The sequence below is a fragment of the Sinohyriopsis cumingii genome, chromosome 17 (assembly GCF_028554795.1).
Source record: "Sinohyriopsis cumingii isolate HCF-2022 chromosome 17, ASM2855479v2, whole genome shotgun sequence".
Classification (NCBI taxonomy): domain Eukaryota; kingdom Metazoa; phylum Mollusca; class Bivalvia; order Unionida; family Unionidae; genus Sinohyriopsis; species Sinohyriopsis cumingii.
The window spans coordinates 9,306,762-9,331,126 of record NC_142977.1 but is presented as its reverse complement, the minus strand read 5'-3'; the positions used below and the strand labels follow the sequence as shown (position 1 = coordinate 9,331,126).

The following is a 24,365-nucleotide window of genomic DNA, read 5'->3' as shown; positions in this document are numbered from 1 at the left end:
ATTCCATTGCTATAACAGGAATATAAGTGTACCACTCCATGGGGCGGCAGAGTGGAATGGTATGTTTGTATTGCTATAGCAATGGAATAGTATGATTGTGTTCATGCTATAGCCTCTCTTGGTAACCTCATTATCTCTCTTTTCTTTCCGAGCTCTTTAGTGTATGGAGGTTGTGCTAGAAGCATTTCTGGTAGGTATTGCTGCTGGTCGACATTCACTCATTGCATATAGGAACGAAGTGAATGAAATTATATTTCGCACCATGCGTAAACTTTCCAATCAAATGCTGTAAATAAAGTAACTAATGAATAATTGTTAGGCTCATCATATATCAATGGGTATGTGGATAACATGTGCAGATACTTGCGAATGAAAGTTTAAAACAAAAATGTAGAAGATAATTTAGGAATAATAAAATAGTGAACACAGAATTCCTTGGCAAATAAACAATTACAACACAAACATATAAAAACAAAAAAAAACAATTAAAGTTAAACTGAATGTTGAAAGTAGCATTTTATTTAAGTCAGTTATGAACCTTCATTCATGATGATGTTCGATATTATGCAAAACACTTAGAATTTGCACATGATAATGAAATCCTTCTGTTAACCTTCCTTAATCAAACAAATCATTTAAAATTAAAATAAATAATTTCCACTGCATACTTTATTTCCATTGTGTTAAAACTTTATACTATCCAAAAATTTGGCAATGAACATTATTTAATGTGATAGTTTCCATTTGCTTACGACAATTGCATACTTTCTCAAAAGGGCACGTTTCATACAATTATTGTCAGTTTTGAAAATTAATTCTATTTTCTGTAGTGTAATTCAAGCAGATATGTATGCATCATATGATTTTAAAAAAACTTTTGATATATTCAATAAAAAATGTAAAAACAAAAATAATTTCTATTACTTATTTCATTTCCATTGTGTTCCAGTTTTTCATTGTGTATTTTAGTCAAACCTCTCTATAATCCACTAATCATGTTCCACAATAGCTGGATAGTTTATCGATTGTTTTACAAATGGTGAGCTGTATACTGTTTTATTTGTTGGCACTTTACCGGCTTTAATGAGTTTTCGTATCCACCACAGTGTGCGTGTTAATTTTTCTGTAACAAATCAAAGGAATTTTGAAGAAAGAAATTATTTATTATTCTTGTTCAGGGGTTGCTCATTGCTATTTGCATTTTGTTATTTTACGATGTGTCGTACTCACAATGTCCCTGGAGCTGGTCCCTTTGTTTCCTTTCCAGTACATTTCTTTACGACATATACTTTCTTCCTCAGACACTAGGTCTTGTGACTGGTTTCTACATCATGGTCCCTAAATTTTAGTGACCTTGACCAAGGATTAGTGTATTGTATTGTGTGTGTTATATGTGTATGCTATACTGTTTTATTCATGTAATATCGTGTTTTTGTTAGGAATGACCATTTTATATATTTTAATTTGCGTTACATTTTTGCATCTACTTTGGTCTTTTGCATACAGAAAAGAAAGAAAAAAAGGGTGTAAGGTATAATAGTTGTATAAAATTATGTGTTGTGATGGTTCTCTGGTTTCAGTCTAGTAATTATTTTCTAATAGTGATGAGACCAGCGTTTTTGTACATAGTTCTTTCACTCCATTGCTATAGCATAAACACAAGCATACGACTCCATTGCTATAGCATAAACACAAGCATACGACTCCATTGCAATAGCATGAATACAAGCATACCACTCCATTGCTATAGCATAAACACAAGCATACCACTCCATTATATAGCATAAACACAAGCATACCACTCCATTGCTATAGCATGCCCAGATAAAGTGCTTACTGTATTCTCATCTCCAATATGCAAATTATTTGTTGCATTGTTATAATCAATTACAGGTTGACCTGCTTTGTATCCTCAAATTTGTCTTTTGTATCAAATCACGTAAAGGGAATAGAATGAAAAAGTTAAAAAGGCATGCGAATCCTAACTGCTTTAGAGTTATCAGTCAGTCATGTGTTAAGTCATCTCATTTCAGCTGACCAATCAAACACTGTCCTTAAGCAAGTATCATAATTAAAGTAATTAACTCTCAAAAATCAATAATTAGAGTAATTAACTCTCAAAAATCAATCATTAAATTATTCTTTCCAATCAAAAATGCGATCAAGTGAAAGGTGCTCTCAGCTCATGAAATGCCTAATTTCATAGATTAAAAGACTTCATTATCGAGAAGCAAGTTCCAGACTTTGTGGTGAACATAAAATTCCTGACTTGGCACGCAGAGGTTTGCTCAAGGATGAAAACAAATTTTACACCTCAATCAAATTATGCCATCAATAATTTACTAATGGAACACAAAAATTAGAGTTTCTAGGATGTTGTTTTATGAAATAAAACAATAATTAAAAAAAAGTCTTGTTTTAATTCAGAGTCAACAATAACAAAAGCGTCCACATTTACATGAAACATGCAGTGATGCACAATGAAAAAATGCTGCCTGGAGTTTAGCTCAAAGGGGGAGCTGCCCCCTTTGCCATCAAAATAAGGGGGTGAGCAGAAAAAAAAGAGGGGGAAGAGGAAACAGTCATAGCTTAATATTTACCCAGCACTTCAATATCTGTCTCTCTTTCTTCCTGCTGCATTAGACCTCTAAAATCTTTTTGTCACTACTAGCTGTGTATGAATCTGATTGTTTATAAGCGTACTCTGTTCCTAATCTGTGTATGAATGTTGTTCTGTGTTTTAAAAAAAAACATTTACAGTCTACTGTCTTGAAGCAGCATATATAACAAGTTGGGAAACTGTTCTTATGGTTGTGACGTCAAATTTTCTACAACTCACATGTCTTGTTTTTTGGATAATACTTCTGCTCCAAACCTAAACTGCCCAAAGTTTTTCTTTTTTGAATCAGTGCTTTACTGACTATGCCAGATCTCTTCTACAATGCCGCATTAGGGTTTAAGTCCATCAACACCAGAGTCTGCTTATTCAGACAGAGGTATTTTAAATAAATATCTTTACTTTTTAATTTCATTTTTTGATTCCTATTTATTCAGTATAGGGCTCAATGGTTTTGTAGATCCTGCAGTGCTAAATCGTTTTAGAAATAAAATGAAACTTGCACTCTACTTTTAAATTGTCCATTAGGCTTGGTATTCTGCCTTTTCTACATTTAATTCTGAAATACTGGTACCACTTAAAAGGGGGTGGGGGTGAACTGCCTGATGCCTATTTTTGTTCATCCAGCATGTACACCACACTCGTATTTAACACCAATTTCATGCTCGAAATCACTCACTGGTATCTCCACTAACACTTTCCCAGTGGTATTAATCTGAAATACTTCGTAACTGTCACCATTATCAACCAGTATTTGCCAAACATAACGATTCTCTGGTGACGAATCATGCTGGGAATCAGCCATTTTGGGTTTACTAGGTAGTCCGTATTTTAAACACACTTTTGAAGGTACAAACTAGGACAGAAGGCTTGTTCCAGGGCCCAATGTGCCAGGCTTGTTCCAGGGGCCAATGTGCCACAAAAATTTAGTTTAACAACTATTCATGTCAAGTTGAAGAATGCAGATGTGTAAATATTTGCCTACTTGAAATATGAATGTTGTTGTGATACCTCTACATGCATGACTTATGTCATGACAAGCACTTTAAGGCTTAATGGTTAAATTAAAATTGTAAATTACTCAGAATAAACTTTTACATGTATGACTTCAAACTAATTTTGCAGGAGTTACATCACTGCTCTCCAAGTACACAAATCTGTACAAAGTCTGTGTGATTTGTGTAATCACATGCCCTGGCAGCATCTCTGTGCATGTTTTTACCAGTACAGGAGACGTGTGCTGAAACTTTCTGAAGTATTGTTTTAATGATATTTCAGAGACTGGATATCTTGAAAAAAAAAAGTGATTTGTACAGTAAAGTGTGTGTGTGTGATTTGGATTTTTAACATAGCTTTAAAAAAAATTCAGTCATATTGCTACGATGTCTGCAGTGTGGCAGTTTATAGTGATGCCTAGCACTGGGGCATCATGTTGCAGACATGTAGCATGATGTCCCACCCAGTCACATTATCCTGACACTAGGCCGACCAGTCCTCACTAACCTCTTAATGCTGAGCACCAAGTGAGGCAGCTGTTAGTATCATTTTTGTTTATCTTTGGTATGACTCAGCTGGGGATCAAACCCACGCCCTCCCACATCTGAGGCAGATGCTCTAACCACTAGGCCATTGGCAGCGGTCAGTAAAGTGAAAGTGAAAAACTTTGCCACATGAAAACAACTTGTCTGACAATTATTTCCAACGTGATTCTAAAAGAGTATTCAACCATTTCAACCCAATGCTCTCTTCTAACTGCTGATGTCCATCCCTTTATCTACTCTTCTGAGGTTATTCAAGTAACATGTAATGTTCTTTATGATGCAGTCTGTTTTTGTACCCCATTGTGTGCAAGTTATTGTGGGAGAGGAGTACCAACAATAAAGTTTCATTTGTTGCAAAACCAAAATAATTGACACCCACAATGTTTGGTTTATCCTGGTTTTTTTTTTTTTTTGACACACCAATGCAAGTAGGTTACCTAGTGCTGAAGCAACTGGACTAAAGTGCCTATCTCAAGAACACACATGAAACAGGTTGATCCAACCATCCAGACATTGTTTTGCTCTGATCATCAAAAGAAAGAAAGGGTACCAATGAGTTCTACAATGTCTTCCTCTGATCAGTAGAATAAAAAGAAAGGGTATTAGGTTATGTGTTGTACAATGCCTTGCTCTAATCAGTACAATAAGAAAGGGTATCAATCAGTTGTACAATGCCTTGCTCTGATCAGTACAATAAGAAAGGGAATCAATCAGTTGTACAATGCCTTGCTCAAATCAGTATGAGAAAAAGAGAGGATATCAGTCAGTTGTACAATGCCTTGTCCTGATCAGTAAAAGAAAAAGAGAGGGTATCAGTCAGTTGTACAATGCCTTGTCCTGATCAGTATGAGAAAAAGAGAGGGTATCAGTCTGTTTTACAATATCTTGTTCTGATAAGTAATATCACAATTTATTTGTATCACTTAAAAAATGTCTTCTAGTTTTGCCTTCAGATGAATTTATGAAAATTTTGTACAATGTATACAATGTATATGAAAGAGGGACTTGTCAGGTTTTGTCCAACTACAAGGGAATTTCAAATGAACCTTCACCAAACTTAGTAAATCTGGTTTTCTATTCATCTTCTATGCATGTCAGTCTTTCCATTTATTTTTAGATTTTATAAACACTAAAGCCTGCTTTCCTCTGCCATTTGATCCAAACTTTTTACTACTAGATTTTTCCTGAATTTTCTATTTTTCTTGACATTTAACTTGAAGGACATTTGAGATACATGAGTACATATGTGCACAATGTACTACTTTTGAATACAAAATACAAAATGATTTGTGCAATCTAGCAATAATCAATCCCAGGCCTGATGCATAGTAAAAATAATTGGTGTTTAAATGGACACTCAACACAATCATCATTTCATTAACAATGATCTCTGGACTGGTCATTAGATCAAGGTTCAGAACAGTAAAAATGGCACTTTATCAAGTATAACAAATTAATAAAAGAAAACCAGTCAACCACATTAAACCAAGGTGTATAACTGTAGCCCAACATGACTGACAGGTGAGGATTCATAATTAGTAAACAATTACCTAAAATTAACTATGCTTTTTGTAAAACCTTTCAAGGTGGAAATGTAAGCAATAGTAATAAACTTGTCTTTAGACTCAAGTGAAAATACGAGAATAGGTGAACAGAACATTATGTGTTCACCAAATGTTTAATAAACCTTTATGTTGATAACTAAAATCTTTGCATGGAAACCATTTTCTTATTTCACTGACCTTCACCATTGACCAATTAACTTTCAAATATATAGGATTCTTTCTAACCCAAAGTCTAAGCCATCCACAAAGTTTGGTTAAAGTACATGGTATAGAACAAATGTTTATTCCACAGAAACCATTTTTCTTCTTTCAGCTGAAGTAATGCCTTTGACAGGCCCGACCCCAGGATCAGCAGAGCCCAAGGCGATGAGTGCGAGGCCCCATGCTAAAACATTGCATTGTGGAGTTGTTTTCCTGAAAGCGTGGGGCCCAAGGCGGTTGCCTCATTTGCCTTGCCCTAAGGTCGAGCCTGGTCATTTTGAGCCCCAAATTCTTAGGCTTCTTCCATGTCCTATGTGCAAGCCATCCAAAGTTTGGTGACTGCAGATAATGGAAGATTCAAGGTGTTATGTAGAACCTATTTTTTTCTTTCCTTGAGTTACTGTAGCCTTGATCTTTAAGATTTTAGCTCAAAATGAAAGGAATCTTCACATGGTTGCAGCCAATCAGTAATTAGAAATATATATAAAAATTACATGGGCTATTTCAGACCAATTAGAATCTCATAAAGTGACAAGCTGACATAGCAAAAAAATTAAACTGCACACACTGTATGTAAATTGTAACAACTACGTGACAGAAAAAATCACCAATTCTAAACAGCGTGTTTTTGACATGTTGCTTAAAATGCATTCTACTTTGGTGACCATAGTGGATGACAAATTGTCATCATCGATACAAACTATCTTCCATTTTGGTGACCATAGTCGATGAAAAATTAGCGTCATAAATAAAAAATGTCTTTTATATGGCAGCTTACATCACTGTAACTGTGGAAGGCAATCAAACCAAATTTCTCTCAATGAAACCGAGACAAAACTGATCATGTAGGTTATGAAAAGCTGAAAATAAGAAATATTATAGGACAGAAAACAGATGACCATGACCTATGGTCCGCTTATTTTATGGACAGACAAGCTCAAACCAGCTGTAGTGTACACGTCATCTGATGACAATAACGGAACGGGCAGCGGCGATATGTCAACATCATCGTTAGCATCCTAAGTCTATCAGAGTTGTAACCTAGGAAGAACAGGGCATAATTTCTTCAAACAATACAGAGTACCTATTCTTCACTTTTATTTCAGTCGATCTATAACATTTCTTTTTTACTATTGGAAACCCAGCATGTGAAACCATGTGTTTGCTGCAATATTGGCAAAATATGAATTTCAAACCCTGCTTTATTTTCAGGCCTATCTATATACTTTCCATTTAAATGGTCTATGCAGGACTGGAGTTTTTTTTTCAAAGACTTTTTAAGGAATTCCGAAGGTTTTCAAGGAGTATTTTGTCTTATGGAAATTAAATTTTCTTCATATATTGCTTTATTAACTATCAATGCCATGTGTCATTTGAGTCATCCAACTGGATCCCATTTACACTATTTATTACCTTGGAAAGTATGTAATCAACAAAATCTCAAAATTAAAAAAAGATTTTATGGAGTTCTAGACTAATTCAAAGAGGTTTTAGTGCAAAATTCAAGAAGCCTTAAAAAAACCTGGATTTTTCATGCAAAAAACCCCAGCATTTTTAAAAGTCAAGTTTTCATGAATAAAACCTTTTTGTTTTCTTTTAAATTGAAGGAGTTTAAAAAAAAACATTTAAATTTAAGGATATTTCAAGGCTGTTTGAACCATGATTTAACTCTAATCTTTCAAACTTTTTCCTTGTAAATTTTTGTAAAGAAATTAACTTTCAAAGTCCACACCTGAAGTTTATATTAACTTCCTGACCTTTATCTAACACTTTCACCATTTACACAACCATTCATTCTGTCCAGATCTTTCACTTACCATTCTGTTTATATCTCCTATGCAAGTCCATGTTTTGCTGGATGAAGTTGAAATAGCCCATTTTGCATGATCCTTGCTCTCTACGAATGTCGCTTCATTGTTGAATGTTACGTTTTCCACATTATATACCTAAAACACACAAGTACATACTGAGTATATGGCTGAGAATGTTATAATTTCAGAAGAAAGGTCCTCAAATGAATATGATGGCCTAAAAATCTAATATCCCACTTTGGAACCCTTTGCAAGGTCTGAAGACCCATCCCCAATAGATAAAGAAAGAGTCATTGAAAAAAAGACACCCAGACAACTTGTAGATTCTGCAAAACAAGACATACCATATGCAAACTGCACAGACCCAGATCTTCTGAAACATAATGTACTGGCAGATGAGGGTCCATGCGGTGTGTAGGGATTAATCAGTAGAACAAACAACAATGACCCCAGTCTGCTGGTGCCCTTATGCAATGGCCGATTCCACTTTTATAAAAAATTATATGGTAATGTGAATTTATTATTTTTTGGTGGTTATTAAATTTTGTGGTGTTGCATTTTATTTTTGTTGACAACTAAAACGGACTATAATTCTTTAAATTCATTCCTTGTAGCACTGAAGAACCTAATGGAAACTTGAGAATTCAGAGTGTCTAAAGAAACCATGCTTCAAGATGCTAGGGCAAACTGCAATGTCAAGCAAGGGCCATAGTTCACTTGCACTCTGAGAAAAAACAGATGAACTTGACCGTGGTCTTTTTAATACAAGATTTGATTTCAATTCAATGTACTCTTATTATGCTGAAACAAAAATTCATAAGAAAAGGCCAAACTTCTAAACTATAGCTAAATGGGTCATAACTCAATTTTCAACAGACTAAGGTGAAAATATAATTTTGACCTTAGGCACTGGGGAGTTGTGGTAGCTCAGCTGTTCCCGACGCACAGCCAAAATGGTGCATGTTCAAATCATGCCACTAGATCAGCCCTTGTCAGCTGCTGTGGTGTTTTCCTAGCAAAGCACTTTAGTCCAACTGATGAAATGCAAACTCTACCCACCCATCAGTCATATGTTAACACATAGCAGCAAATACCCACCCATCAGTCATATGTTAACACATTGTAACAAATGCCCACCCCACCCAACAGTCATATGTTAACACATTGTAACAAATGCCCACCCCACCCAACAGTCATATGTTAACACATTGTAACAAATGCCCACCCATCAGTCATATGTTAACACATTGTAACAAATGCCCACCCATCAGTCATATGTTAACACATAGCAGCAAATACCCACCCATCAGTCATATGTTAACACATGTCAGCAAATGCTGACCCATCAGTCATGTGTTTAACACATTGTAACAAATGCCCACCCATCAGTCATATGTTAACACATTGTAACAAATGCCCACCCATCAGTCATATGTTAACACATTGTAACAAATGCCCACCCCACCCATCAGTCATATGTTAACACACAGCAGCAAATGCCCACCCATTAGTCATACGTTAACACACAGCAGCAAATGTCCCCCCTTCAGTCATATGTTAACACATAATAACAAATGCCCACCCATCAGTCATATGTTAACATATAGTAACAAAAGCCCCCATCAGTCATATGTTAAAACATGGCAATAAATGCCCACCCATGAGTCTTGTTAAAACATTGCAGTAAACGTTTACAGTTTTTGTTGAATATGCTCTAAGTGTTTCCATAATAACAGCTCTAGAGAAGACATGCTGGTAGGCTTGTTGGAGAAGCTCATCATATACTCAAATTCAAATTATTAACTTCACAATTTAACCTCCACTGGCAGAGTTTGTCATAATAAAAACTGATTTAAAAAAAAATGCATTGCTGATGAGTTATTTCTGTTCAAGTGTTCCATCAGTCACTCTGAGCATGATATAACATGCAAGTGTTGACGTGCAGTACACAGCTATAACACCAAACTTGTCAGCCATTGCTGACGTGCAGTACACAGCTACAACACCAAACTTGTCAGCCATTGTTGATATGCAGTACACAGTTACAATACCAAACTTGTCAGCCATTGTTGACGTGCAGTACACAGTTACAACACCAAACAAACTTGTCAGCCAATGTTGACGTGCAGTAGACAGCTACAACACCAAACAAACTTGTCAGCCATTGTTGACATGCAGTACACAGTTACAACACCAAACTTGTCAGCCATTGTTGATGAGCAGTAAACAGCTACAACACCAAACAAACTTGTCAGCCATTGCTGACGTGCAGTACACAGTTACAACACCAAACAAACTTGTCAGCCATTGTTGACATGCAGTACACAGCTACAACACCAAACAAACTTGTCAGCCATTGTTGATGTGCAGTACACAGCTACAACACCAAACTTGTCAGCTATTGTTGACGTGCAGTACACAGTTACAACACCAAACAAACTTGTCAGCCATTGTTGACATGCAGTACACAGCTACAACACCAGACTTGTCAGCCATTGTTGATGTGCAGTACACATTTACAACACCAAACTTGTCAGCCATTGTTGACATGCAGTACACAGCTACAACACCAAACAAACTTGTTAGCCATTGTTGATGTTCGTGTTCATCACAGGCAGATGATTTTACATGTTTTCTTCAACCTAATTTACATGTGATACACTGTGGTGCTAATCAACACTAAAATAAATTTGCACTGGTCTCTTATAGTTGGTACTGAGATTATTTTAAGGGGAGTCTATTAGGATTTCTTTGAACTAGTTGATCACATTCTTGATGTGCAATGTATTTGGTCTTTTATTCTCAGAATACAGATGATAAAAATGATGACAATACAAATGATGACAATATCAGAAACAACAACAACTTTAAACAAAGAAACTGTAATGGAAGTCTATGGAAATGGAAATGCAAATCTAAAAAGGAACTGCAATGGAAGTCTATGGAAACAGAAATGCAAATCTATAAAGGAACTGCAATGGAAGTCTATGGAAATGGAACTGCAAATCTATAAAGGAACTGCAATATCAGTCTATGGAAATGGAAAAGGAAATCTATAAAGGAACTGCAATGGAAGTCTATGGAAATGGAAATGCAAATCTGTAAAGGAACTGCAATAGAAGTCTATGGAAATGGAAATGCAAATCTGTACTGGAACTGCAACGGAAGTCTATGGAAATCTATTTTCTAGCACACATTGAAATCCAACCTCCATACCCTCTCCGCAATATTGACTCATGGGTCAAAATGCAAAATCTATCAAATATATGATGATTCTTCATGATTTGACTGACCCTCTGTGTGTGTGTCTGTATATATATATATATATATATATATATATATATATATATATGCATGCACACACAAATATGTAAACACAGTAAAGATTGTTTATAAAATTTCACAGGGGACTGGGAGTTTTAGAACATTATATCTAACTGCATTGTTTAATTTTGAAAATGTTTATGTATTTGTCCTTGATGACCCTTGACATACATTTAGTAAATAATCTATACTGGTATGATTGCTGTCAAAACTTGTATGCAAGAGTAATAACATTTTCAAACAATGCATATTTGTATAAATACATGTTACCATGAAAAAATAGGTAACCAATATATTTTAGCATCCAATGAAAGCGTCAACATACATGTACATGTACCAGTCTGTAAATCATAAAAATCACTTTCATCTGAAAATCTCACTGTTCAATAACTCTGATCATCAATTTCACAAACAATATCTTCATTGTACAACAAATTACATTTCAGTTGTTGGTATCACAGATGTGACAGTGACATTATCAGAATTAGCTTAATCCAGGAAACCAACATTGTAGCTACCAGACCAAAGTAAGCATCATGCACCACAGCAAGGATAACATCCTTGCTACCAGACCAAAGTAAGCGTCATGCACCACAGCAAGGATAACATCGTAGCTACCAGACCAAAGTAAGCATCATGCACCACAGCAAAAAGGATAACATCCTAGCTACCAAACCAAAGTAAGTGTCATGCACCACAGCAAGGATAACATCCTAGCTACCAAACCAAAGTGTCATACACCACAGCAAGGATAACATCCTTGCTACCAGACCAAAGTAAGCGTCATGCACCACAGCAAGGATAACATCCTTGCTACCAGACCAAAGTAAGCGTCATGCACCACAGCAAGGATAACATCCTAGCTACCAGACCAAAGTAAGCATTATGCACCACAGCAAAAAGGATAACATCCTAGCTACCAAACCAAAGTGTCATGCATCACAGCAAGGATAACATCCTTGCTACCAGACCAAAGTAAGTGTCATGCACCACAGCACGGATAACATCCTTGCTACTAGACCAAAGTAAGCATCATGTACCACAGCAAGGATAACATCCTAGCTACCAAAATAAATGTAATGTACCACAGCAAGGATACCATCCTAGCTACCAGACCACAGTGTCATGTACCACAGCAAGGATAAGACCCTAGCTACCAGACCAAAGTAAGCATCATGCACCACAGCAACAATAACATCCTAGCTAACAGACCAAAGTAACATAGCTGCCAACCCTCCAGGCTCACAATTAGTGAAAATAGAGATAACAATTAGTGAATTGTGACATGAATTCGTGAAGCGATCTTCGAGTCTGGGAATATTTGTCGAAACAAATGTTGATCATGGTCTGCAGCTGATGAAGGTAGACTGTGTTCAACAAGAAAACTAACAAATAGTAGCTTGCAGGTCTTCCATCGACGGCTTAAAATATTCCAGAGCTGAAATCTGCTGCGAGTTCTTAATTTTCCCAACCTCTATGTACTTTTTGCTACCAATGTGCTTCCTCACATGGTCTCTGCCACTGTAGGCAATGCTAAAATGTGTGGCACACTGTGTGCAAAAAGCATGATGTATATCAGTGTTTGATGGCTGAATGCACGGCCAATTTTTGGTATATTCCAAACTTCACCATTTGTGTAGTATATTTCTTTTTTCCTTGTTGGTGAAGACATTTTCAAGATGCGATGCCAAATGGTAATTTTGATCAGTGTTTACAGCACATGCATGGACCAAAATTCCGGTTAGGCCCCAGTTCTCTCAAAAGCATTTGTAAAACTACTCTTATACATATAGATTAAAATAGGATAAAATGCTTGCTACCAGGCCAACTGTACCAATCAGCTACAGTTCCACTAATATCACGCCCAGCAGTACTGGACCATTTCGGCAAATGCCGATATCACAACTAGTGCTTAATTGAAAATCGGTTATTTTATTAAAGATTTGAAATAATTGAGAATTGGGGAATTCGTGATCTTTTTGCATGCGACGTGAATCCTTGATTTGCTGAAAAAGACGTGAAATTCATGCCAAAATCATGAGGGTTGGCAGCTAAGAAGTAAGCATCATGCACTCCAGCAAGGATAACATCCTAGCTACCAGACAAAAGTAAGCATCATGCACCATAGCAAGGATAACACCCTAGCTACCAGATCAAAGTAAGCATCATGCACCACAGCAAGGATAACACCCTAGCTACCAGACCACAGTAAGTGTCATGCACCACAGCAAGGATAACACCCTAGCTACCAGACCAAAGTAAGCATCATGCACCACAGCAAGGATAACATAATAGCTACCAGACCACAGTAAGTGTCATGCACCACAGCAAGGATAACACCCTAGCTACCAGACCAATGTTAGCCTCATGCACCACAGCAAGGATAACATCCTAGCTACCAGACCACAGTAAGCATCATGCACCACAGCAAGGATAACATCCTAGCTACCAGGCCACAGTAAGTGTCATGCACCACAGCAAGGATAACACCCTAGCTACCAGACCAAAGTAAGCACCATGCACCACAGCAAGGATAACATCCTAGCTACCAGTCCACAGTGTCATGCACCACAGCAAGGATAATACCCTAGTTACCAGACCGAAGTAAGCATCATGCACCAACTAACTAACTAACTAACTAATGGTAGTCTCTCGAGTCAAGGAAGACAAGTTGTGCGACCTCATTCAACGGTGGATGCGCATGTGGCTCCTGAGTCCAAATTCTGATGCACCCAGGCGGTTGCAGGTGGGGCATGGGACACCGGTGGTTGGTGGTATTTGTGATACAGTTCTGTGATGTCTCTCCCGAGTTGCAGTAAGACGCTGGTGGCGGTCATCCTCGAAGGTGGAACAGGCTTTTCTGGTCAGCGCTTGCCAATGGCTTCTGTCTAAGGCAGCAAGCTCGAGCTGGCGGGGTTGGAGGTCTGTCTATTTGATGTTCATCTTGAGGTTGTCTTTGTACCTCTTATGAGGGCGGCCTTGGTTTCGGTTTCCCTGGGCTAGCTCGCCATAGAACAACTGCTTTGGGATTCTGCTTTGATCCATGCGGATGACATGGCCAGTCAAACGAAGCTGGGCCTGGATTAGTTTGCAGGGATCGTCCTGGGCTTCGCCAATGTCGCAAATTGCGATTTTTATTCCTTATTGGCGACAAAAATATCCCATCTGGCGATTTTTTTGGCGACATACTTTTTGGTTATTTAATTTGTACATACAATCATGGATTTGGACTGGATAAATTAAAAGGCAGAACGAAAGGAAGCCACAAACTTGACTAAGCAATCCATTGGAATCAATCTGTTACACAAACGATCCTTTGTTCTTATTGACAACCCCATCTTTACAGTGCATTGTTACATCATAATCTGCTTATGCTGACATCTGGGCTGAGTACTGTATGCTGCGATACAGTCAATCATGCTACCGCACTATACCTACAACTGACCGACTTCTGAAGACGCGAATAGAACAGATAAAATTAATTGTATGGCTAATCCTTCTGTTTTTTTATACATATACTAATACAATAGTTTTGCTGAACCTTCATAGAAAACTGATAACCTTTGAAGTACCGACTACTGTGTATAAATGCAAAGCAAATGGAAAAAATCTCAATCACAATTACATCTGTCGCCAGTGAAGCATTTTACTTATTGATCTTTTCCTCTTGCCATCAGTCCCGTGTTACGGCTGCAGAGACTTAAACTCCGCAACAAGAAATAGCAAAAAAAAAAAAAACAGTTTTGCATAATTAATAATAATTATTTATTTCTCAAAATACAGGAGTGAAAGAATCCCTAAATTGGGTGTGAATTTATGCTTATATATACGGTCCAATATTGCCAGGTGTTGACTCGTGTAAGTTTCATTCGTGGGAATGGAGATCCTATTTTTCTTGTCGAGAAAATTTATACAGCATTCAGTGATCATTCTTGGGATTTAAGAAGCAATTCGCTACAAGCTTTGTGAAGCTAGCAATAAAAGGGGAGGGGGGCTGCTGAGAGACTACTGGTGTCACCTGTCAGCACTGAGGACAGTGAACGTGGATTCAGTAAGATGAACCTCATAAAAACTGACATCAGAAATAAGCTCTGCATCTCATCTCTCGAGAATTTAATGAGAATCAGCATGTACAGTTGTGAAAAATTAGACTTTGAAACTGCATTCAACAAGTGGGCAGCCCTAAAATTGTGACGGATCTTCATGTAACACTTTGTAACATTTTGTTAATTCTTGTTGTAATTAAAGTATTAACTAATCCATCTTTTGTAATTTTCATTGCCTGTTACATTAATAGACTAAATTAACACTTGGAAAAATGTACACTACTTTTTTTGGCGACACTTTTTGAAAATTGGCGACAAAATATTGAGGTTGGCGATTTTTTTGGCGACAGCTTTTTAAAAGCCAGGACCATCCCTGGTTTGGCTTCGATGCTTGTTGTGTTGGCTCTGTCAAGGACTTCCTGGTTGGTGATTCGGTCCTGCCACTTGATCCGCATAATGGATCTCAGGGAGCGCTGGTGGAATTGTTCCAACTGACTGATATGTCTTCGGTAGAGTGTCCACGTTTCACAGCCATACAAGAGAGACGTGAGGACAACTGCATTGTACATTTTCATCTTTGTTGACAGGCGTATGTCCTTGTGCTGCAAAACCTTGGTTCGAAGTCGTCTGAGTGCTTGACTGGGTTTTTGGATCATCGCAGTGATTTCTTTGTCCAGGGAGCCGTCACTAGATATTGTGCTGCCAAGGTATTTGAAACTGTCCACATTTTTCAGCTGCGTGTTGCCAATGGTGATACAGGGTTGTGAGGGGACAGTGGTTGGGGCGGGCTGGAAGAGGACTTCTGTCTTTCCTAGGCTGATTGTGAGTCCAAATAAGTTGGAGGCTTCAGAGAATCTGTCCATGATTGCCTGTAGGTGAGTCTCTTCATGGGCCATGAGGGCACAGTCATCTGCAAAGAGTGCTTCAATGATGAGTCTTTCTAGTGTCTTTGTTTTTGCAGCTAGGCGACGGAGATCAAACACTGATCCATCCAGGCGATACCTAATGTAGATGCCAATGTCAAGGTGATGGATGGCATGGAACAGTACCTGTGCGAAGAAGAGGTTGAAGAGTATCGGAGCAAGTACACAGCTCTGTTTGACACCATTAGATATTAGGAATTTCTCAGAGGGTTCACTGTCTGAGAGAATCTCTCCAGTCATGTCAACGTGGAGGAGCCGAATGAGGTTGGTAAACTTCTGAGGACAACCAAGTTTCTTGAGTACTACCCACAGTGCGTCTCTGTTGACTGTATCAAAAGCCTTTGTCAGGTCCACGAAGACAGCATACAGATTCATGTTCTGCTCAAGGCACTTCTCTTGGACTTGTCTCACTGCGAAGATCATGTCAACGGTGCTGAGGTCTGGGCGAAAACCAGTTATCTTCTGACACTGCTGCAATAAGCCTGTTGAGGATGATGCAAGCAAGTATTTTGCCAGCTATGGACAGCAGGGAGATGCCTCTGTAGTTACTGCAGTCCACACGTGTGCCTTTATTTTTATAGACGGTCATGATTGATGCATCCCGGAGGTCGTTTGGCATATCTTCTTCCATCCAGATGCAGATTAGCACATCGTGGAATGCCTCCAGAGTCTGTTCACTGAGAGCCTTGTAAACCTCCACTGGGATACCATCCTTTCCAGGTGCCCTGCCACAGTTAATTTGTTTATTGGCCCTCCTCAACTCCTCCATCGTTGGTGGGATATCCAGTTGGTTGTGCATTGGCTGCTGGGGTATTTTGTCAAGAACAGATTGGCTGACCGATGAGGGCATGTTTAGGAGCTGACTAAAGTGTTCTTTCCATCTTTCCATTCTTGTCCTTTATTAGTGTAATGCCATCTGCAGCGAGCAAGGGCACAGAGCTGGACTTTGCGTGGCTTTAGATTGACCTGATGGCATTATAGAACTCTTTGGAGTTGTTAGTGTCAGCATAGCTTTGCACTTTATCAGCTTTCTTTTCCCACCAATGGTCATGCATCTTGCGGATTTCCCTCTGAGCCTCAGCTTGACAGAATTTGAAGCGGTCTTTTTTGTTGATGGAGTTTGTGTCATTCTGCCAGTCCATGAATGCTTTGTTCTTTCTGGCAAGCAGATCTTCAATGGCATCGTTGTTCTCGTCGAACCAGTCTTGATGGATTCGCTTCTTTGGGCCCAGGGTCGCCATAGCTGTTTCTCTTATCATGTCCCTGAGCTTGTTCCATTTTTCGGAGGCATTTCCCCATATTGGTCTGTTTGTTGACAGCTTGTCATCTAGTCTCTTCTGGAAAATGAGCTTGGTGGAAGGCTGCTGGAGTTTGACAATGTTGAAGGCTGTGCACACAAGTTTAGGATGTCTTAGGTGATGAGGGGCAATGTGCAGCTGTAAGGTAGTTCGGACAAGTCTGTGGGCTGTCTAGCATTCTGCTCCTCGCATGGCCTTGGTGATGAGGACATCCTTGGCATCACGCTGACGGACTATTACATAGTCGATTAAGTGCCATTGGCGAGATCTGGGGTGCATCCAGGTGTTCTTGTGTTTGTTTGCCATTCTGAACATTGAGTTTGTGATTAGGAGGTTAAATTCTGCGCATTTGCTGAGTAGGAGCAGGCCGTTGTTGTTCATTCTGCCGACACCATGTTTGCCAAGCACACCTTTCCATCGACCATAATCACAGCCAACACGGGCATTGAAGTCCCCCAGTAGTATGATCTTGTCGTCAGCCGGAGCTGAGCTAAGTACAGAGCTGAGGTCGGTATAGAACTGCTCGATAGCTTCTGCTGGACTCGATAGGGTAGGGGCATAGGCACTGATGATTGTTGCATGGCGTTTGTGGCTGATAGGTATTCTCAATTTCATTAGCCTCTCATTGATACCAACAGGCATTTCCGGAAGCTGCTTCAGAAGACATGATTTGATAGCCAGACCGACTCCATGGATCCTGTCCTCATTTTGGGCTTTTCCTTTCCAGAAGAATGTGTAGCTGCTTGCTAGCTCAGTAAGAGAATCCTCCTCTGCAAACCTGGTTTCACTCAAGGCTGCAATGTCAATATTGTAGCGTGAAAGCTCCATAGCAACTAGAGCTGTTCTCCTGTGTGGTCTTGCTACGTTCTCTTTGTCCATGAGAGTACGGATGTTCCATGCTCCAATAATAAGTTTTTTCTTTGATTATTTTGACCGCGGATATGGATGATCTTGCCAGCCGCGGCATGCTGGCCAGATATTTTAGGGCAAGCTTTTTTTAGGCCACCTTTTCTAGGCCTCTCCCTATTCAGGGTGAGGAGCACCTTCCTGAAAAGGTCTGCTCAGTCACCCCTGGATGCTGCCGAACTGTTCTGCTGCCCTGGGTGCATAGCAAAACGACCACTTGTCCAAGGGCCGCCTACATGCAGGTCTCTGACTACAACTCCCAGTGGTCATCTCCACCTGTTGCGTAGCCAGTCGCCCATCGCTGTAGGACTTTGGTAGGTGCAGGTAAGGAACAATGAGTGCGATGATGAGGATGAATGATAGGTGCATAACATAACCTGTGCGTGAAGGAGATTAAAGTGAAACAGCCTTTGCACAGAGACAGCCTCACTCTCTCGGCCTTGGTAGTTAGAACTCAGTGGTACGAAGATTCGTCACGGCTGGGGACTACTTCGGCTGCATTGGATGGCTATGATGTCTTCCATGCTTTGTCATACCCTGCGCTCTCCACAAAATGTTTGAAGGCGAACTTCGTGGCCGTTGGATCACTCAGTTGATCTCTTCTGCCCAGTCTGCCGAAACTGGCTTTGCATGCAAGGATAGGCAAGCTCCTAAGCCACCGAGGGTTTTTTGAGGCCCATTGGCTACCTTCTACCTGGTTTAGCTGGCCAGTCGAAGCCGTTGCCTGTGGTGTGGCCGCTGCGCATGCTACAGCTACTTGGAGCCACAGGTGAGGGCTGAGCGCCTGGTGAGGACCAAAGATGGACAAGCTACTCCCGAAGGAGCACAACGTGCCCATCCACCAGCGGTACTACCCCTCCCAGATCACCCCGAACACCACAGCAAGGATAACATCCTAGCTACCAGACCACAGTAAGTGTCATGCACCACAGCAAGGATAACACCCTAGCTACCAGACCAAAGTAAGCGTCATGCACCACAGCAAGGATAACATCCTAGCTACCAGACCAGTGTCATGCACCACAGCAAGGATAACACCCTAGCTACCAGACCAAAGTAAGCATCAAGCACCACAGCAAGGATAACACCCTAGCTACCAAACCAAAGTAAGCATCATGCACCACAGCAAGGATAACATCCTAGCTACCAGACCAAAGTAAGTGTCATGCACCACAGCAAGGATAACACCCTAGCTACCAGACCAAAGTAAGTGTCATGCGCCAAGCAAGGATAACATCAAAGCAGCAGCACTATCACTGGTAATGGCATCTGTTTGGTCACTAAACCCAGCCTTAACAATGCAGTTCACAACACAATCTGAAAATGTCACCAAAAGCATGAAAAATCATACTGATTACAGACAGTAGATTTATTCCATACTCAATGTTCATTTTGGGGGAGGGGGGGTCAAGGCTTACAAGGTATATTTTGATCACAGCATATCGATACTTTGTCTTCTATTCCTCATATTCCTTATTTGCAGCTTTATGTCTAAAGAGACATTTTTTCTTTTACTGATCGGTGAATTTTCAGTTATTGTCAGAGAAGTCAGAATTCAAATTGAACATAGAGGTTTTTACCTCAGGAAATTTATACTCCAAGCTGTGCTCAGTTAGTTAACATAACGGTTTTGCACCAAAGCTAAAGGATATTTCTAAATTATTGAGTCATAAAAAACAGAATTTTTTTTTTCATACTTTGAATTACACTAAAACAGTAAACCATGAAAAGTACAGATTATAATCATGATTATCATGCCTTACTTACGCCACTGTTATTTAGTGATTATGAGTGACTAACATTCCTTACTTATGCCCTTGTTATTTACTGATTATGAGTGACTATCATTCCTTTCTTATGCCCTTGTTATTTACTGATTATGAGTGACTATCATTCCTTTCTTATGCGCTTGTTATTTACTGATTATGAGTGACTATCATTCCTTTCTTATGCCCTTATTATTTACTGATTATGAGTGACTATCATTCCTTTCTTATGCCCTTGTTATTTACTGATTATGAGTGACTATCATTCCTATCTGATGCCATTGTTATTTACTGATTATAAGTGACTATCATTCCTTTCTTATGCCATTGTTATTTACTGATTATGAATCATGAGTGATTATCACACTTTTGTTATTCAACACATTTGTTGTTGCACTTTCATTTCTTGTTTTTTGTTGGCAATTCAGGTGATAAACCAATTAAACATTCTAACAAATGAAGATTATAACAAAAACTTTGGAATACATAGTAATTTGGCTGGGAAAATTGAATACAGATGTTCTATCCAAGGATGTAATAAAAAATCTTTACTATACTACATATATATATATATATATATATATATATATATATATATATATATATATATATATGTGTGTGTGTGTGTGTGTGTGTGTGTGTGTGTGTGTGTGCATGTTTGTGTGTGTCATCTGGATTTTGAAGTGTGGCAGTTTTTAGTGATGTCTAGCACTGGGGCATTATGCTGCAGACATGTAGCACAATGTCCCACCCAGACACGTTATCCTGACACCAGGCCAACCAGTCCTAACACTAACTTCTTAATGCTGAGTGCCAAGTGAGGTAGCTGTAAGTACCTTTTTTTTATAAGTCTTTGGTATGACATGGATGGGGTTCAAACCTGTGACCTCCCGCATCCAAGGCGGACGCTCTAACCACAAGGCCACTGGAACAGACTATGTATGTATGGTCAGAAAATATGCAAAAATTTCACTGTAACTGACGTTTTTGCAAATATAATTCTGACACAATATCAGGGTGCCCAGGGGATGGGAACCAAAGAATAAACCCCACTCCCACATCTTGCGGATTGTTACACAAAGGGAAAGATAAAAATTCAAGTAGAAGTTAGGAGATGAGATAAAAGAGAAAGCATCACAACATCCAGCCTTTGTTGAATGGCATCATCAAGAACCAAACATTATGGTAAATTTAAAGTCAAATAATGGATGATAAATTATAAATTAAATAAAATGGAGTGGCTTTCCAAAATTACTTCAAGCAGTTATTAAAATTTGCACGTTTGGTAAAATGTTTTTGCCCTGTTTAAATTTGAACTTCATAATTATTCCCAAAACTGCAAGGGTAATTAGCTCTAATTTTACCTTGAACTGGGTTGTGCAGCTGGAATTTAACTTCTCTGACTTGTTACCATTCTGCCAGGTTTCCACAAAAAGGTCAACACCTAAAGTGCTGGCAAGCCAGGGGCTATACAGATCTGGAAAGATAATTAGTTTTATTCAATACAGCATGGAACATCATGTATCTCAGACATAACGGTAAAAAAAAATTATAAAAAAATTTGCTGCTTAATCAAATTAAAGCTAGAATTTAAGAAGAAAAAAACCCAACATAAAACATTTTTTAAATGCTTCTCACACACACACATATATATGGGGGAGAGGTAATGCAAGATGGTACACATGTCCTATAGGTAACTGGTACGATACTAATGTTGCAGGCAATCAAGTACACTGGACAACAAATTTTTACAAAAGTCATGTTACTGAAATAAAATTAGTCAATTCTTATCAATTTTTATGTGCTGAACACGAATATGACAGTCAAATTGCAAAATTGGCTCTAGTTTTTTTGTAATCTGCAAGAAATTAATGTTTACATAACGAAATGCATTCCAATAGTAAAAGGTCAACTGTAATAGCCTACCTATAAAAAATCAAGTCATTGACTACATCTTAGATTTCTTCGCCTGTCTCTTGTACAGCTGTTCGGGAGCATCTCTGAGGAGTGTCCAGCAGTAGTCAGCCAGCATTGTAGTGGACCATTTTCTCTGGTATCTTTGTTCCATTGTTGCGATATCTTGATGAAAACGTTCGCCGTGTTCATCTCTAACAATACCACAGTTGCTAGGAAAGAAATCCAAATGGGAAAGAAGGAAGTGAATCATTAGAGACATATTGCAGCCAAGTTTCTTATACTTCATCAACATGTCTTCTACTAGTTCCTTATAGTTTTCTGCCCTAACATTTCCGAGGAAGTTTGTAGAAACTAGGCGAAAAGCATTCCATGCTTGTTTCGCGTCACCTTCCAGCAAGTTGTTGAACCGGTCATCTTTGAAAAGCTCTCGAATCTGAGGACCCACAAAAACTCCCTCTTTAATCTTTGCTTCGCTGAGTCGAGGGAATTTTTCATGCAGGTATCGGAATGCTGGCAAAGTCCGGTCAATGGCTTTCACGAAGTTCTTCATCAAACCTAGTTTGATGTGAAGGGGTGGTAGCAAGATTTTCTGAGCCTCAACCAGAGCTGGGTGTTGGATATTCTTCTCTCCAATGGCTACATTCTGCCTGTGAGTCCATTCCTTCCTCATGTAGTGCATTTCCCTTGCTCGGCTATCCCACTCGCATAAGAAACACATGTATTTTGTATATCCTTGCTGCAGTCCCATTAAAAGGGCAACTACCTTCAAATCACCACAGAGGTGCCAGCTGTACTTGTTATACTCAATGGAATTCAGTAGCTGCCTTAAGTTATCGTATGTCTCTTTCATGTGGACAGCATACGCTACTGGAATAGATGGAAGAATGTTTCCATTGTGCAAAAGCACAGCCTTGAGACTCAGTTTTGAAGAGTCCACAAATAGTCTCCATTCTTGTGGGTCATGAGTGGTTTTTAAAGCATTCATGAGGCCCTCAATATCGGAACAGAATATCAGATTACTTTCCTTTCTGAAGAAAGGCTCCAATTGCTGGTGGCGCTTTCGATATGCAGTAATTGTGACATCTTCTAGAAGATTCCATTGTTGGAGTCTTGATCCTAGCAATTCTGCCTTGTTCTTTGATAAGTCCAAATCACGAATCAGGTCATTTAGTTCTTCCTGTGTTATTCTGTGTGGGGTTGATGATGCACCACAGTGAAAATCTGGATCACTGCATGCTGATGGACCAGGAGAAGAACAGGTCGACTCACCTTTGTCTTCGTCAGATGAATCAAGAGAATATTCTGCTGGAGGTTCTGGAATAGGAAGTCCCTCACCATGTGGAACTGGTCTCAATGCAGACGGAATGTTTGGGTAGACTATTCTCGACTTCTTTCGCTTCGTTATTCCGCCGGAAAGAGGAGGAACCAAGCAGAAGTAACAGTCATTTAGGTGGTTGCTTGGCTCTCTCCACACCATTGGGACTGCAAACGGCATTGATGACCTTTTGCAATTCAACCACTGTGAAAGCTGTGTTGTACATGTAGCACAGCATATATGCGGAGCCCAAGGCTTGTCTTGGTCACCAACCTTGCATCCGAAGTAAAGATGATATGCCTTCTTCACTTGAGAATTGATACTTTTCTTCTGGTTGGCAAATGTCACTTCCCCACAAATATAGCAAAAATTGTCCGCGGTATTAACACACTTTCGAGGCATTACTGTTCTTTATTGTACGTAAATGGATAAAATAATAAGTTTTATGTAACAGTAGCTTGAACTGTCTCGCACAACGTCTAAAATATTTTAAATGCTGAACCTATCTGATTGGGCTTTATATAGTACACTGCTTACGTCAGCTTCAGCAGCCGCCTGGCATTAGTATAATAGGCCTACACATGTATAGTACACTGCTGACGTCAACTTACTTCAGCAGCCGCATGGCATTAGTATTGCATTGCATCAGAAAATGATGCAATCAACTGTGGATGATGTGAGCATGATGGTATTATGCAATGTTACATCATTATTCCGGATGTTGCTGCAGTCCTACTGGAGAAATTTACACAGTGAAACATAGAAAATGAGGTATATGAATATCTTCAAAACGAGAGCCAATACAAATTTTTCACGGTTATATTCGTGTTCGGCACACCAAAATACTACAGATTATGGCCTTTTCAAGTCAGTAATGATTTCACTGTTGACCAGTGGTATCAGTGTGACACAAATGTCACAGGCAATGGAGGACCAGTGTGATACAAGACTCTTAGGCAATAAAGGATCAGTGGGATACAAATGTTCCAGGCAATGAAAGATAAGTGTTAAAATACTTGGCAATGGAGGCTCATTGTACCAAAATGTCTCAGGAAATGTAGGATTGTTTTGATACTAAAGTCCCAGGCAAGTTGTTGTGATATCAGTGTTCCAGGCAATGTAGGATTGTTGTGAT

The 24,365-nt window shown here is 39.1% G+C and overlaps 1 protein-coding gene across 1 annotated transcript in view; it reads right to left on the bottom strand.

Annotated features, from left to right (window-relative positions):
• Positions 1–24,365, bottom strand: part of LOC149777722 (plancitoxin-1-like) — a 67,106-nt gene that overhangs the window by 6,594 nt on the left and 36,147 nt on the right. The window contains exons 6-7 of the mRNA XM_089938769.1: positions 21,363–21,475; positions 7,742–7,870 (exon numbers count right to left, since the gene is read on the bottom strand). Of these exons, the coding sequence (XP_089794895.1) occupies positions 7,742–7,870; positions 21,363–21,475 (242 nt within the window). The remainder of the gene's footprint in view (positions 1–7,741; positions 7,871–21,362; positions 21,476–24,365) is intronic.